Source organism: Brassica rapa, chromosome A06 (assembly GCF_000309985.2).
Source record: "Brassica rapa cultivar Chiifu-401-42 chromosome A06, CAAS_Brap_v3.01, whole genome shotgun sequence".
NCBI lineage: Eukaryota > Viridiplantae > Streptophyta > Magnoliopsida > Brassicales > Brassicaceae > Brassica > Brassica rapa.
In genome coordinates, this window is record NC_024800.2 from 18296303 (window position 1) to 18312945 (window position 16643).

Consider the following 16643-nt stretch of genomic DNA (forward strand, 5'->3'; position numbering starts at 1 on the left):
ACTGTGGGAATAATGGTTTAAGTAATTTATAATATTTTAAAAAATTAAGTTGTCAATATTTTTTCAAATTTTTTATCAAAAAAAATGTTCAAAATAAATTTCAAAATTACGATATTTATGTATTTTTATATGGCATATAGTTTAATTTAAAATGATACATATTTTTATATATTTTTAATTATTGATACTTATTAAATGAGACTTTTAACTTATATTATTTTTCAATTATTTGTATCATGTCATAACAAAAGTTTAAATCATAGATCACAAAATTTGAATGTAAAATTTTTAACAGTTTTAGTAATTTATACTCGTTTTTAAAAATTAAAAATATAATATATAAATAATTTTTTTAATTTTTATTATATCGTTACTATGATTGTTTGATTTATTTTAATAGCTTAAAATTAAACAAATATAATTATAATACACACTTATTTTTATCAAATCTTTATTATTCAAAATTATTAATTGTCATATATACTTTAGTCACATTAGGCAATTTCGTAATCTTATTTAAGGAAATAATAAATCACATTAATAATGTATATATTGTGGTTTAATAAAAAACTTATTATATATTTAAATGGACCAACCTATTTCTCTAAGGATTCTAAGAATCATTCTAGTGATGACACGTGGCTACAAAAAAATGTTGCAATGCTTCTCAAATAATATATAGGGGATTTCCCGTTTTTTGCTTTCTTTTCTTTTTTATTTATTTATTAAAATAAAATAAATAGTAATTCAAATATCAAATATAGTCCCGTTACCTCACACAACCCAATAACTACTAACTGTTGGAAAAATATAATTTTTTTTTTTGCTTTTAGTGGACAAAGATAATTTACTGTTTTTTATTTTATTTTTGAAGCACTTCAATATGGAACAAAAATGTTGGTATATCTATATTTTTAAAACTGAAGTACATTTTGATATTGTTTGAAAACATGAATTACAATATAAAAAATAATTATTTGAAAACATGAAAAGCAGTATAAGAAAGAAGTACATTGTCTTTCTAGTAATTTCATTAATATAATTACATTAATTATATTTTCATATCTCATTCAGTTTAATAATTTTATTAATTATATTATCTTAACAATACATCACATCCTTAATTATATTACCATAATATTATTAGTGTAGATTTTTATTTATCAGTTAATCAACATTAACTTTGTGCAAATTATAAAATCAAAAATGTAAACTACCTAGGTTTTGCATATGGTTAAACGTTCGGTTTAGTTTGTTTTACTAAAACTTTTTTAATTTTAGTTTTAATTGATGGAAAATTACGTAGCCAAAAACATAATTCAAAGACATGTTTTGTGAATAAAATAATAACTTGAATCAAAATAATAAAAATGTATTACATTTATTGTCACTTAATTTTTTACTTCATATAATTATTTTAGTAAAGAAAAAACTCTTTTTATTTCACTTAATTTAGCCAAATACACAGAAAGAGTCATTCTTATTAGTTTATAAAATCTGTTAAGCATGAACATTGACTATCTATTTAGGTACGGGTTGTTTTTTTTGGGTATCATTTTTTTATTTTGAAATAGGTCCACTTAAATATTATAAATTTATGTGTGAGTTTTGAGTTGAGGACTTGGGTCCTTTTAATTCTGGATAAGTTCGGTTTTGATGTTATAGAAACCTAAAAATATCTAAATAACAAATGTATCTGAAACGGGTTCAGATATTTGTACCAAAAATAATTATATTACTCGATTCGGTCCAGATCTTTTGAATACAACTAGTTATATTATGTCATCTAAAATATATAACACTAACTATGAAAAACAAATATTAATATATAAAAATGTAATAATCAATATCCGTGAAACCGCGCAGGTCAATCTCTGGTTGTCGTTAAATTCCTTGTTTGAATATGGGCCCAGCTAACTTCAGCCCAAATCTCTTTAAGGTCCAACTCCATGTCCAGCTCACAATCCTGCACAAAGAAGAAACATTAAGTTATTTCCAATATAAATATATTTTAAATTTTATGAAACATATTTTATAAAAACCAAATAATATAATAGAACCATTATAAATGTCAAATTAAAAAAAAAATTGATTTCGAATTTAAAAAATTAATTGATGTCGAATTTAAAAAATTAATTAATGTTGAATTTCAAAAATTAATTAATATACATACACCAAATTAAGTATTTTCTTAATTTAAAAAAAAAATCTCTAAATAGAAAAATAGAAAAAAGTTTGTATTAATAACTTGATAAATTAATTATAGTCTCAAAATTATTACTTTACAGGATTTTAACATAAAAAAAGTTATGTAGCATGTTGACATAATTTGTACTGACGATATTGTATAGAATATAAGTCATGGAGTTGCTCTTAGAACGCTACTCAAAAAATTTATATATCTCATATACACAAATTAAGTAAAACTTAATAATATATTAAGTAAAAATTAATACATTAACTAAAAATTAATAAAATATTAAGTAAAAATTAATGATATATTATAAATATAGTGACTCATATGTATATCTCATATACACATATTAAGAAACAAATCAATGTTTTATTATAAATATGTATTACTTACAAAGTAAAGAATTTTCTAAGAATCTCAGCTATAGTATTTTAAGAAATTTATTTTTTCTAAATAAATAATTCTTAAAATTGAAGATTTGATACCATTAAATAGTCAAGAATGCATACAAATCTAAAATTACTATTTTTATGAGGTTAAATCTCTCTATCTCTCTCTCTCTCTCTATATATATATATATATATATATAAGATGTTTGTTCATAAAGTCATATTTTTATAAATAAACTCAAAATATTTCTAAAGTTTAAACTAATATTAATTTAATAAAATTAATAATTTTCACTAATCTATCGTAAAGTAATGACTCTAAATAAATACAATTGTATAAAAAACAAGTACATTTATCTATAGAAAGAAAAGAAAAATCCATTAAAAATTAGTTTTTAGAAACGAAAAATTTATTTTTAAAATGAAAGAGTATTATACTAGATTTTGAACCGCAAAGAATACAAAATTTCGCAGGAAAAAGAGATCACCCACTAGTATATATATGTGTATTTTGGTAAAGAAGATTTCATCATCTCAGAAATTAGAAACGTGTAGAGATAAAAATCCACCACAATCAATATAGCCTCTATAGCCAATCCTTAAAAACCCTTACTTATTATTCTCCTCTCCTTTTTGATTTGATGTTTACGTTCATGGATGCAGCCAGAGTGAAACCTGCTCTTTCCACCAACCCACCGAGCGAAGTTGATCCGCTAAGCAGTTTGCCAGATTGCTTGATATTCCAGATATTCTTAAATCTTCCGACCAAAGATGTGGTTCAGACTAGTGCGTTGTCAACCAGATGGACAACTCTCTGGAAAGACGTACATGGTCTGGATTTGGACACCGAGGATTTCAATACACACGAAACATTCGTGAGTTTTGTCGATAACTTTCTTGAACGCAACCGTGGTTCGTCCATACATCTGTTTAAGGTAACGTACGATTCTTCTTATAAGCCTGATCTTGTCAATCGCTGGGTCGACACTGCTGTTAGGCTTAAAGTTGAACATCTCGATATTTCGGACGATTTACCTGCTCAGGATATCATGATGAATCCAACAGTTTACACTTGTAGTAGCTTGGTGTCCCTAAGGATCGTGGGATTGATCATACCTAGTCTCGAGCGTGTTTCATTACCTTCTCTCAAAGATATTGTTTTAATCGTCGTTGAGTATACCAATCCATGGGCATTAGAGAAGTTAATCTCACAATGCCCAGTTCTTGAAAGCGTTAGTATTGATAGAATTTACGGTGATGGAATGCCCATTTTACGTGTGTGTTCCCAGTCTCTATTGAGCTTCATGCATTATTGGGATAAGAATGATGATTATGAGAAAGATTGTATAGTTGAAATTGATGCTCCCATGCTTAAGTGTCTGAGGATCAGTGATGGTGGAACTGCGAGTTTCATTATAAAGAATCAGCCTTCCCTTGTAGAAGCTGATATAGATACTGTGTTTAGTTTGACAACTGAAAGGTTGCTACAAGTTGCAAATGAAATACAAAAGAGAGATATGGTTCGTGATTTTCTCGTTGGGATCTCTAAGGTGAAAGATCTGACCATCGCCTCCTCTACTCTCGAGGTACCTATATTTCTTGATTTCCAACTTTAAACCAATTATATTTTTCTCTCCGTTCAAAATGTATGTTTTTGAATTTTCACATATATTAAAAACATCTTAAATTTTAACTTTAAATATTATTTTTTGTTATTAGCTATTTCTCACAACTTTTAATCAATCAAAATTCAATAAACAAAATTATATTTCTTCAAAATTTACAATGTATTCTTATTTAACTAACAGAAAATACACTGAAAGTTGTACAAAACAAATACCGGTAGTTGTATAAAAAAGTATATTTCTCAAAAAAATAAGTATATTTCTCAAAAAATAATAAGTTTTTGAAACATTTTTTTTTAAAACATGTCAACTCAAAAGAATGCTAGTTAATTATTCTCCAACTATCGATGTAATACTTCATTTATTAACACTAATACCTTTTTTTGTTGATGTTGTTCTTCTAGGTCATATATGATTACGCAAGATATGTACAACTACCGGTATTTCGTAACCTATATACCTTGTGTGTCAGGTTCAACAGCTACATGTGGGAGATGTTGCCAGTCTTTCTTGAAGTCTGTCCAAATCTAAAAACTCTTGTCGTGGTGAGGATTATCTAACCAACTCATGAAATTGTGAGTAAATTATTCTTAAACTTGTGTCTCGGTTGTATTGTACATGCAGGGAACTACTGAAAATCCCAAGATGGTGGACCTTACTGTTATTGCCAGGCCTTGGAATCTGTTATCATCTCTAGAGCATGTTGGCATAGAAAGGCCATTGAAAGGGGAGGCGTTGGAGATGGCACTAGTGGGTTACTTACTCGAGAACTCACCAAACCTCAAGAAACTATCATTAAGTTTGCATGATTCCCTAAAGAAAGGAAAATCTGTCCACAAGCTAACATTAAGCTTGGATGATGCCCCAAAGAAAGAAGAATCTGACGTCTTCATAGAACTCCTAAACTTTCCGAGACTCTCTAGCTCATGCCAAATTATTGTACGATGATCCTCATAGTCACCACCAATGGACATATAAGTTTGTCTTGGATAACTATTTGTTGCTTCTTAGTTTATTATGACATTGGAATGTTGAAGTTTGTATGATAATTATAGTATTTATCATATTTTTGACTCAAAGAAGTATTTGATTTATCGTGGCTAAAGGCATATATGCTTTGGAATTTGTTTAGATGGTTTTGTGCTTCATTCTTTTGTCTTGCATGGCTATATATAATTTTTTTTGTATTAAACAAAATAATTGGTACCTATATGATAAACAATTGTTTTAAAAACCACAAAAAACATTTCTGGAAGCACATTTTTACCTCCAAAAATCACCTTTTATTAGTGGGAGTAATATCTCATCAAGCTTCTGATTACATTTCAATTCATTAAGAATAAGAAAATGAAAAAAACAAGAAAAAAAATAAGAAGAATCTTTTGTTTGAAAGACTCAAATGATCGCGCGAGACTCTAAAATTAGGTGTCAAGTTATCTAAGAATGGAAATGGTCTTATGCTAGAACAATATTCTTTATTGGTTTTAAAAAAACTAGGGTTTTGTCTAGGTTTTCTATTTTTTTGTCATCGTATTCATAATTCACGGTAATGTTTTCTATTTAAGAAGCCCTTAAACTATTTTATAGGATAGTTTTTGATGTTTTAATAGAAAAATATTTATTTAAAGCTTTTATTATTCTTGATTGAACTAAAGTTATTATTAAAATAGGAAGCTGATCTTAAGTCAGTATTGCAATTTTCAAACTAGAATTGCCAAATCTCTTAGGTAAAAAAATTATGCCTATTGAATTAGTCATCTGATTATTTTTATGTATTTTATATGGTTTTTGAGATTTTTAACTCATTTTTTTCAAAATATAATATTAAGTTCTACTAATTCATTAATTGTATTATTATACATAGTGTATATGATAGTTCACATTTTTTATCATATAATGTTATAAAATATATATGAATAGTATGATGAGTAGTAATGGATAGCGTGATGCCATTGTTCGTAATCATGGAAGATATTGTAGAGATAATGGATAGCGTGATGCCATCGTTCGTAATCGTGGATGATATTGTAGAGAATATAAGCCTTGGAGTTGCTCTTAGAAGCTACTCAAAAAAATTATATATCTCATATACACATATTTAGTAAAACTTAATAATATACTAAGTAAAATTTAATGAAATATTAAGTAAAAATTAATGGTATATTATAAATATAGTAATATGACTCATATGTATATCTCATATACACATATTAAGAAAAAAATCAATGTTTTATTATAAATATATAATTACTTACAAACTAAAGAATTTTCTAAGAATCTCAGCTGTTGTATTTTAAGAAATTAATTATTCTAAATAATAATTTTCTTAAAATTTAAGATTTGTTACCATTAATTAGTCAAGAATGCATACAAATCTAAAATGAATATTTTTATAAGGTAAAATATCTCAATATATATATATATAATAGTTTTATAAATAAATTCAGAACACCTCTAAAGTTTAAACCAATATTAATTTAATAAAATTAATGATTTTCACTAGATATATCGTAAAGTAATGACTCTCAATTAATAAAATTGTATGAAAATAGATGCATTTATTTATCAAAGCAAAAGAAAAATCTTTTAAAAGTTATCTTTTAGAAAAGAAAAAATTATTTTTAAAAATGAAAAAGTATTGAACCGCAAAGAATATAAAATTTTGCGGGAAACAAAGATCACCCACTAGTATATATATGTGTACTAGGTATTTTCCTACACCATATATAGCGTTAAAATTTTTTAAATAAAATTTTGTTAAAGTTTAGATTTTATTAATTGTATACAAATATTTTTTATATAAATATTAATTTACTTGAACATAAAATTAAGATATTTATTTATTTACAATTATATTTAGTAGAAGTCCTTCACCATGAAGATTGTATGCTTTCATTTTCACTCAACAATGAAAGTTAAACTAAACCGATTCCAATATCCTTTTCTTTATGTCAAATTATTTGATTTCGGAACTTGATTACTTTGACTATATTACTATTGATAGCCAAAACTACTCAAAATAGGTTAGATAGATTTTCAGTTATTTCTTTGGGTTAAGATATATTAAATTAACTTGTATAATTTTCATAAAAATAGATATAATTTTTTATAATTATCAGAATATGAAACTAGACAGAATTTCTAAAATTTGTTGATATCAAAAGAAAACAAATGATAATACGATTAAATATTGATAATATTTTTAGAAATATTGTATATAATTTTGAAAATCTTGATTAATAATAAAAAAAAGTTTTTTTATAATTATCAAAATATAAAACTAAACAGAATTTTTAAAATTTGTAGATATCAAAAGGAAACAAATGATATTACGATTTAATATTTATAATTTAAAAAAAATATTGTTTAAATGTTGAAAATCTTGTTTAGTAAGAAAAATTGTATGATTGTAAAAGCATACTTAAATAATATTTCAAAATTTGTAAAATATTATATATTTCTATTCTTATATTATTTATTGACATATTTGAATTTATTTGATTCAATGATGACGTGTGAATTATTACCATATTTTGAAAATTTTACAAAAATTAGAAATGAACATTAAATGTAGTTGACCATGTCATTTTCATTTTTTCTAGTATATCATATCAGTTTTTTTTTAGTGAAAGTGATTATAGAGATGATATGTGTTAAATCAACTTCACAAATAATGTCTACAAAATTTTGGTGAGAAAATTTCATCATCTCAGAAATTAGAAACATGTAGAGATAAAAATCCACCACAATCTCTCTGGCGTCTATAGCTAATCTTTAAAAACCCTTACTTATTCACCTCTCCTTTTTGATTCGATTTTTACGTTCATGGATGCAGCCAGAGTGAAACCTGCTCGTTCCACCAACCCACCGAGCGAAGTTGATCGGCTAAGCAGTTTGCCAGATTGCTTGATATTACAGATATTCTTAAATCTTCCGACCAAAGATGTGGTTCAGACTAGTGCGTTGTCCACCAGATGGACAACTCTCTGGAAAGACGTATCTGGTCTGGATTTGGACGCCGAGGATTTCTATATACGCGAAACATTCGTGAGTTTTTTCGATAACTTTCTTGAACGCAACCACGGTTTGTCCATACATCGGTTTAAGTTAAAGTACGATTCTTTTTACTTTGAAGAGCCTGCTGGTCTTATCAACGGCTGGGTCGACACTGCTGCTAGGCTTAAAGTTGAACATCTCGATGTTTCGGACAGTTTTTCCAAATGGGATCCCATGATGAATCCAACAGTACTTTACACTTGTAGTAACTTGGTGTCCCTAAGGCTCGTGGGAATGGGCTTACCGAATCCCGAGCGTGTTTCTTTACCTTCTCTCAAAACAGTGGTTTTAATCCTCATTGAGTTTACCAACAAATGGGCATTAGAGAATTTAATTTCAAAATGCCCAGTTCTTGAAAACTTTTGTTTTGAGAGAAGCTACGATGATGGAATACCGATTTTACGTGTGCATTCTAAGTCTCTATTGACCTTCATGCATGATGCGGGTTATCACGAGGATTATGAAGAGGAAGATCGTTTTGTTGAAATTGATGCTCCCATGCTTAAGTGTCTGAAGATCAGTGATGATAGAACTTCAAGTTTCATAATAAAGAGTCCACCTTCTGTTGTTGAAGCTGATATAGATACTGTGTTTAACTTGACTTCTGAAAGGAGTCTAGAAATTGCAAATGAAGTACAAAAGAGAGAGATGGTTCGTGATTTTCTCGTTGGGATCTCTAAGGTCAAGGATATGAGCATCTCCTCAAGTGCTCTCGAGGTACCTATGTATGTTTTAACTTCTAAGTCACTAATGGAATATTAAATTTTCTTGATTTTCAACTTTAAACCAATTGTATATTTCTCTCATTTATTTTAGAATTTTCACATATATTAAAAGTATCTTTAATTTTAACTATAAATATATTATTTTCTGTTATTAACTATTTCTCATAATTTTTAATCAATCAAAATTCAATAAACATAATTATATTTCTTCGAAATCAATCGATGTAATACTTCATTTATTAACACTAATGCCTTTTTGTTGATGTTTTTCTTGTAGGTCATATATGATTACTCAAGATATGTACAGCTACCGGTATTTCGTAACCTATATACCTTGCGTGTCAGGTTCGACAGCTACATGTGGGAGATGTTGCCAGTCTTTCTTGAAGTCTGTCCGAATCTTAAAACTCTTGTCGTGGTGAGGATTATCTAACAAACTCATGAACTTGTGAGTAAATTATTCTTAAACTTGTGTCTCGGTTGTATTGTACACGCAGGGAACTTCTGAAAATCCCAAGATGGTGGACCTTACTGTTATTGCCAGGCCTTGGAATATGTTATCATCTCTAGAGTATGTTGACATAGAAAGGCCATTGAAAGGGGAGGCATTGGAGATGACATTAGTGGGTTACTTACTCGAGAACTCACCAAACCTCAAGAAACTGTCATTAAGTTTGCATGATTCCCTAAAGAAAGGAGAATCTGTCCACAAGCTAACATTAAGCTTGGATGATGCCCCAAAGAAAGAAGAATCTGACATCTTCATAGAACTCCTTAACTTTCCGAGACTCTCTAGCTCATGCCAAATTATTGTACGTTGATCCTCATAGTCATCACCAATGGACATATAAGTTTGTCTTTGATAACTATTTGTTGCTTCTTAGTTTATTATGACATTGGAGTGTTGAAGTTTGTATGATAATTATAGTACTTATCATATGTATGAGTCAAATAAGTATTTGATTTACCGTGGCTAAAGGCATATATGCTTTGGAATTTGTGAACATGGTTTTGTTCTTCCTTCTTTTGTCTTGCATAGAGCTATATATAATTTGTTTGTATTAAACAAAACAATTGGTACCTATATAATAAAAAAAATGTTTTAAAAATCACAAAAAAACATTTTTGGAAGAAAACTTCTACCTCCAAAAAATCACGTTTGTACTAGTGGGAATAATATCTCATCAAACCTCTGATTACGTTTCAATTCATTAAGAATAAAAAATTAAAAACAAGAAAAAAAATAAGAAAAAAATAAGAAGAATCTTTTGTTTGAAAGACTCTCAAACGATTATGCAAGACTCTAAAATTAGGTGTCAGATTATCTAAGAATGGAAATGGTCTTATGCTAGAACTTTAATATCATATATTGGTTTTCAAAAATTAGGGTTTTTCTAGGTTTCTATTTTTCATCGTTGTATTCATAAATTACGGTAATATTTTCTATTTAAGAAGCCTAAAACTATTTTATAGGATAGTTTTTGATATTTTAATAGAGAAATAATTATTTTAAGTATTTATTTTTCTTGATTGAACTAAATTTATTAAAATAGGAAGCTGATCTTAAGTCAGTATTGCAATTTCCAAATTATAATTGTCAAATCTCTTAGGTAAAAAAAATTATGACTATCGAATTAGTCAGCTGATTATTTTTAAGTAATTTTATATGGTTATTGAGATTTTTAACTCATTTTTTCAAAAAATAATATTAGCTTTGTATTAACATTCATAGTGTATCTGATAGTTCACATGTTTTATCATATAATGTTTTAAAATATCCAAATAGTATGATGAGTAGTAATGGATAGCATGATGCCATTGTTTCTTCTCCCATATGATAGTATTTTTGCTCATATATTGTCTCAAAAAGTAAGTCTTAAGAGCATGATTAACGCTAGGGGGGGGGGGCGTGGGTTCTTAGGCTATTTTTTTTATTTGATTTAAAATAAAAAATAAAAACGGACCAATCGCGGAGCACCACATATCAGTAGAACCTATGAACAGTACCCAAACCCAACTAAAGTCTCTTCTTGCAGAAAAGGAAAAAGAACCAGGTTTAAAGATAATGGTGGGATCCACCTCTTAAAAACCAAGTTAAGAGGTAGGGTTAATGCTCTTCTAAATAGGATCAAGCAGAAGAAAAGCAAGTCCATATATGTCGGAAAATGAAATTTGTAGCCGTTATAAACAGAGGCTCCTCTGTCACCTGCAAGAACCCTATTTTGTCGTGTTGAAGCGGTCATTGTTGACTAATGATAATAAATTTGAAACAATAATGTAATTTGATTCGTTGTCTCTGAGAGTCTGTAACTATTACCATAAACCCGAAAATGTAAAGAACGTAATCTGATTAGAACCATACCAAACCGGGTTTTTAGGTTGGTTAGCATGGTTACAAATAAACGAATATTTCACTTTGAGGCCTTACATGGGAAAATAAAATTGAAGCGACATATTGAAAAATGGTTTGGTTGGAACCGGTTTTTCAATTACACCTAGTGCTTGAGTTTCCAAGAGTGAGCTCGAGATCATCAGAACCACTCTCTTCATGTATCCTCTCTCTCCTTCCCATGCTTTCGCTAACCCGTTTGCGTTACTCCCAAACGCAAACTCTGGAGGAGGAGCCACAGCTTCAGACATTGGAACATCTCCTGTCTGAGTAATTGCCGGCGAGCAAGTCCCGCTTTGACCTGGCGTCCACATTCTCGACCCACCACCTCCACCAGCAGATGCCAGTTGATCTTCTCTAAACCCAAAAGGGTTTCGTGAGACGAGACTAAACGTTGGTGTTGAGGATACAAAGAAAGAGTTGTTGATTTGGTTCATTCCACGAGCTGTTGGGGAGCTTAAAGGTGGGGTTACAGGAGCGCTTATAGAGCCTCCAGGAAGGTACATGAAACTAGGGAGATGCTAAGCTGATAACATCTTCACACTCTTTGGTTTCTTCGCTATCTTGCCATGGAATAGTCTTTGAACTGCTAGGAGATGCTAAGCTGATAACATCTTCACACTCTTCATCAGAAAAATCAAATATCACCTTCCTTTCTCTGTTCCTGATACTGACATCTGGGGCCTCATCATCGCTGCCTCCCTTGCTCTTGACATCGTGCAAAGGCTTTTGAGCTTCTGCACCAATTACAGAACATTTCAAAGAGGAACAAGACTAACTAAACAGATACCCACGGCAGGATATAACGATAACTTTCCATAAATAGCATTTTTTTAAAAAAACACAACTTTTTGATTAAAACTTCTAAAAGGATCCCATCTATCAACAAAACCGTAGATATCAAAAGGAAACAAATGATATTAGATTAAATATTTATAATTAAAAACAATATTGTATATAATTTTGAAAATCTTGATTAGTAATAAAAAACTTTTATATAGTTATCAAAATATAAACTAAACAGAATATTAAAAATTTGTAGGTATCAAAAGAAAACAAATGATATTACGATTAAAAATATTTATAATTTAAAAAAAATATTTTTAAAAGTTTTTAAAATCTTGTTTATTAAAAAAAAAATTGTATGATTGTAAAAGCATACTTAAAAAATATTTAAATCTGTAAAAATATTTTATATTTCTATTATTATATTATTTATTGACATATTTGAATAAATTTCTTTTAATGATATGTATGAGTTATTATCATATTTTAAAAAATATTACCAAAAATAGAAATCAACATTAAATATAGTTGACCATGTCACATTTAGTCATAAGCCATATCTTTTTTTCTAGTATGCAATATCATTTTTTAGTGAAAGTGATTGTAAAGAGAAACAAGAGCTAACTTACCCCCACATATCAAAGTCCAAGCTTCAATGCCCCCTTCTAATTTTATTTACAGATTGAATTATTTTTAATTCAAAAAATAAGAAATTTTACAGATATACCCTACACTTCATTTGACCTAATCAAATAAGTCAGTTGCCGTAAATATTTTAGAGAAATTGCACTGTATAGCACACAAAAAAAATTATAATTAACTCTATGACGAATTGACCTACCTCTCACCTATATATTGCATATTTTATATAATATTGATGTTATACCCTTTCATATGACCGGTTCAACCTGCAAAGAAACAAAATACATTATTAATTAGTTACTGTAAAAAGTATCGAACACATAAACCGCATCTTCTTCTTTCTTTTCTATCTTGATTTTTCGTTGATAACTACACATAAATTGTTGGTTACTCTCTGCCTTAATCACCAGCAATCGATACAATGGGAACCACCATCACCATTGAGTTTTCCATTGTTACCACCATATTCGTTTTCATCGGAATCACCCTGTCTTCACCTCACATCTCACACCACTGTTTATTCTTCTCTTCCATCTACTGTACCAACATCAAAATTATTTCCTCTATCGCATGATAAATGTACCATCTCTACCATTACAGCCACATACACTACTCTTTTGTCTCTGTGAGGTACCAAAAATTGATAGAAGAAGATGAACAATTTATTGTGTTCTATACTATTATATACTTATAGAATATAACGGTTTTAGTAATCAACAACTAGAACCGGTATTGAATTGTGTGTCCTTAACTAGAACATGTTCGGACAGCAGCTGAGAACCACACAATTGAAACATTGGATATGTGTCAGGTAGTCGCACCCACTGATGAAGAGTAGATACCATATAACTGTGATTACAGTTTCATTTATAGGTAATGGTGCAATATATATATAAATGGAATAGATCATGTGAATATATAAAGGGAAAGATTATACATCAAAAATGGAATATAATATTTTTATCTACTACTATAACAAAATTAAAAATAACTGAAAATTTTATTTTTATATATTATTATAGTTTATATTTAGGTTTGGGTTTAGTGATTCTGGTTTAGGGTTTAGTATTTTGAAGTTGGGGTTGAGTTTAATATTTAGAGGTTGTAAGAGAGGTTTGATCTCTATACTATTTCGGTGATGTAGAATACTTTATTGAAAATTCTTCTATTTCTATTCACTTTACTACTACAATGATTAAGTATATATGTGGTAAATAATGTTGTAACGTTGGTTTCTTTATATATACATGATGTAATATTAAATAGCAGGCATTCATTTATGTCCACACAAAACATTGACGTCATCCACTCTTCTTAAATGTAACCGGATACTTATTATAACTGAGGGCATAACCGGTTCAAAATGGTGTTAAATGTTACTTTATTCATTATGTCAAAATCAATGTTAGTTTTTTAATTTTATTTCAATATTTAGTTAGATAGCAAATTCTCCCAAAAAATATGGGCCGTTAAGACTGACTATCACTTGGAAAAATCTAAGCCATCTAAATCTAAGGAAAAAAACAAAAAGACGTTATCATTGCTACATCTACAGATCTACTATATTTTTTTTCACTGGTAAATTTATTAATGGGACAGAGGTCAAAGGCCAAAGCCCAACACAATATGATACAAAATGCCTAAACAAAGGCACACCTAAACGAAAAGACCCAACAGAAGGCCCAATATACAAACAACAGAAAATTAAACGACCCAAAACATAGGGCCCATTAAACCAGTATCTTGCAGCCCGTTGGAGAAAAAGAAACACAACGCCACCACGTGTATGAACGTCTTGCGCTCTAAGGACACCCGTCAAGACGCGGATCCATCATCTTCCTCCGGTGCCAGCGAAGAGGCACGACGGCGCTCCGTCAACGACAAAGCCAAACTGGTGAAAGGCCGACCAATCAAAGTGGCCTTCACGGAAGTTCAAGTCGGAATCTAAAGTAACAGATCTACGCTTTTTAAAAAAAAAAACATCAATCGTCTTCAATCGATCCGAGAAACAATTTTTCTGCATGAGCGAACTTCATCTTTAATGATTCAGATAAGCTTGAAGATGGCTACGACCCTAAACAAGGGGAGGAAAGAGACATCAGAGCTTCAGATCAAGAGTCGATCGAACTAAAGAGGAACAGAAACGCAGATCGAGACCAACCGAAAAAAACCGGTGAGAAGCCGGCGAAGGATGATGCTATGGGAGCAATCCCTTCCTGGAGACAATAAGCCGGCGAAGACGGTGATAAAGGATCCACCGCTTCCCAGAGTCGTAAGCCTGACCATCGGGAACTTTAATCGGAAAAATCCGATGAACAAAGCTTCAACGCTCTCTCTCTGAAAGATACGAGAGAGATAAGAGAGAGAGCGGAGCTCTAGCAGAATAATTTAAGTTTCGTACAGATTTACTCTATTAGTTTAGTTTAGAGTCCTATTTTTTATTTTCACATATATTAATAATAATAATTTGGTTTTAAATGATTTCCCATTATGTAGGATATTAGTTTATATTGATTATTCAGAGGTTATAACTGACTAACAACCGTAATTCATTCAACTATTTTTATACAATGTTATATTACATTTATATTTATTATGATTTCATAATTGGTCACGTAAAGTTTCCATGTAAAAAAGGTTATATATAATAATTAAATATAATATTTACATTATAAGTAATAAAGAAACCAAATAAATTGATACAATCATGCATCTCCTTAAAAGAACCAAAATATTTTGATCCAGATTCAAATAAGCATCACAAAAAAAAAACCAAAATTAACACAACATTATCATCTCAAAATTTATCACTATTAGTTTAATTTTAATTTGTAAATCAAATAAAAATTATACATAATTCGCGTTAGCGCGGTACTAGACTAGTTTTACTATTAAATGAGAAAAACAATTAAATAATGATTATAATATATAATAGGGTAGCCTTCTCAACACCGAAAGTATCATATATAATAACAAATACACATTATCTTTTAATTGTGTTCTGATTGCACATATGTGTGAAACTAATCAAGCATATTTATTCCTAGTTTAAATAATCGAAACCCGAATCCGCCTAATGTTTAAGGTACAAACTAAAATCAACACAGAGCCGTTTACAGTCGGTTTACAGGAGCAATAGTAAGGAAAAATCACATCTCGCACAAGGTGCGGATTTTTCGATTTTAGAGTTTGTAAGGAAAAATCGATTTAGGAATTAGTTTCTCTTTACTAAAGCTTTATTAGGAGGATGAGTTGGATTTGTTGGGTTTAAATTATAGTTCGATTCCAACTAGTTTGATATCGGTTTAGGTACTGAACTATTAAAAATAAATGGGTTTCGATCTTTTTTATTGGAAGATAATAGGTTAGGATGCTTTTTTTTGCCATCTAATTTTGTTAAAAACCGAAACCCACAAACCATACAAAATAACAAAGCCCGAAGGCCCAACCGAAAGAGACCCATACAAGACATACAAACAACTGGACCTAAAGTCCAGTAAACTTAAACCCACCCAAAAAGAAACCCACAAAATACGCGTCAAATTTTGTAAACGTGTTAAGAACACGTGTTAATCCCTCAACAATGAAGGATAACACGCGTCACCGAACTCTTTCACCTTCACCGTCGCGAGATTACACCGGAAACTGACCGTCGCTGCTTCACATACCTCCAACGCCGGAGATTCTTCCCACGGAGAGAATCCCTCGACCAAACCGAGATCTCATCCGGATCACCAAACCACCCATACAGAAATTAATCTTGAAATCAGAACCTCCGCCTTCATCACCATAGCATAGCCATCGGAGAGCTTCATCGACTATCGAGATTTCATCCAA

General features: G+C 29.7%; 2 protein-coding genes across 2 annotated transcripts; both read left to right on the top strand.

Annotated features, from left to right (window-relative positions):
• Nucleotides 1-3236: 3236 nt before the first annotated feature.
• LOC103874853 (F-box/LRR-repeat protein 13-like) lies at nt 3237-5156 on the top strand. Its single transcript, XM_033273520.1, has 3 exons — nt 3237-4169; nt 4613-4723; nt 4833-5156. Exons 1-3 carry the CDS (start codon nt 3237-3239, stop codon nt 5154-5156), a joined length of 1368 nt encoding a protein of 455 aa, XP_033129411.1.
• A 2501-nt stretch (nt 5157-7657) lies between these two features.
• LOC117126222 (F-box/LRR-repeat protein 13) lies at nt 7658-15703 on the top strand. Its single transcript, XM_033273919.1, has 3 exons — nt 7658-8981; nt 9267-9407; nt 9487-15703. Exons 1-3 carry the CDS (start codon nt 8034-8036, stop codon nt 9808-9810), a joined length of 1413 nt encoding a protein of 470 aa, XP_033129810.1. The 5' UTR covers nt 7658-8033; the 3' UTR covers nt 9811-15703.
• The last annotated feature ends 940 nt before the right edge of the window (nt 15704-16643 follow it).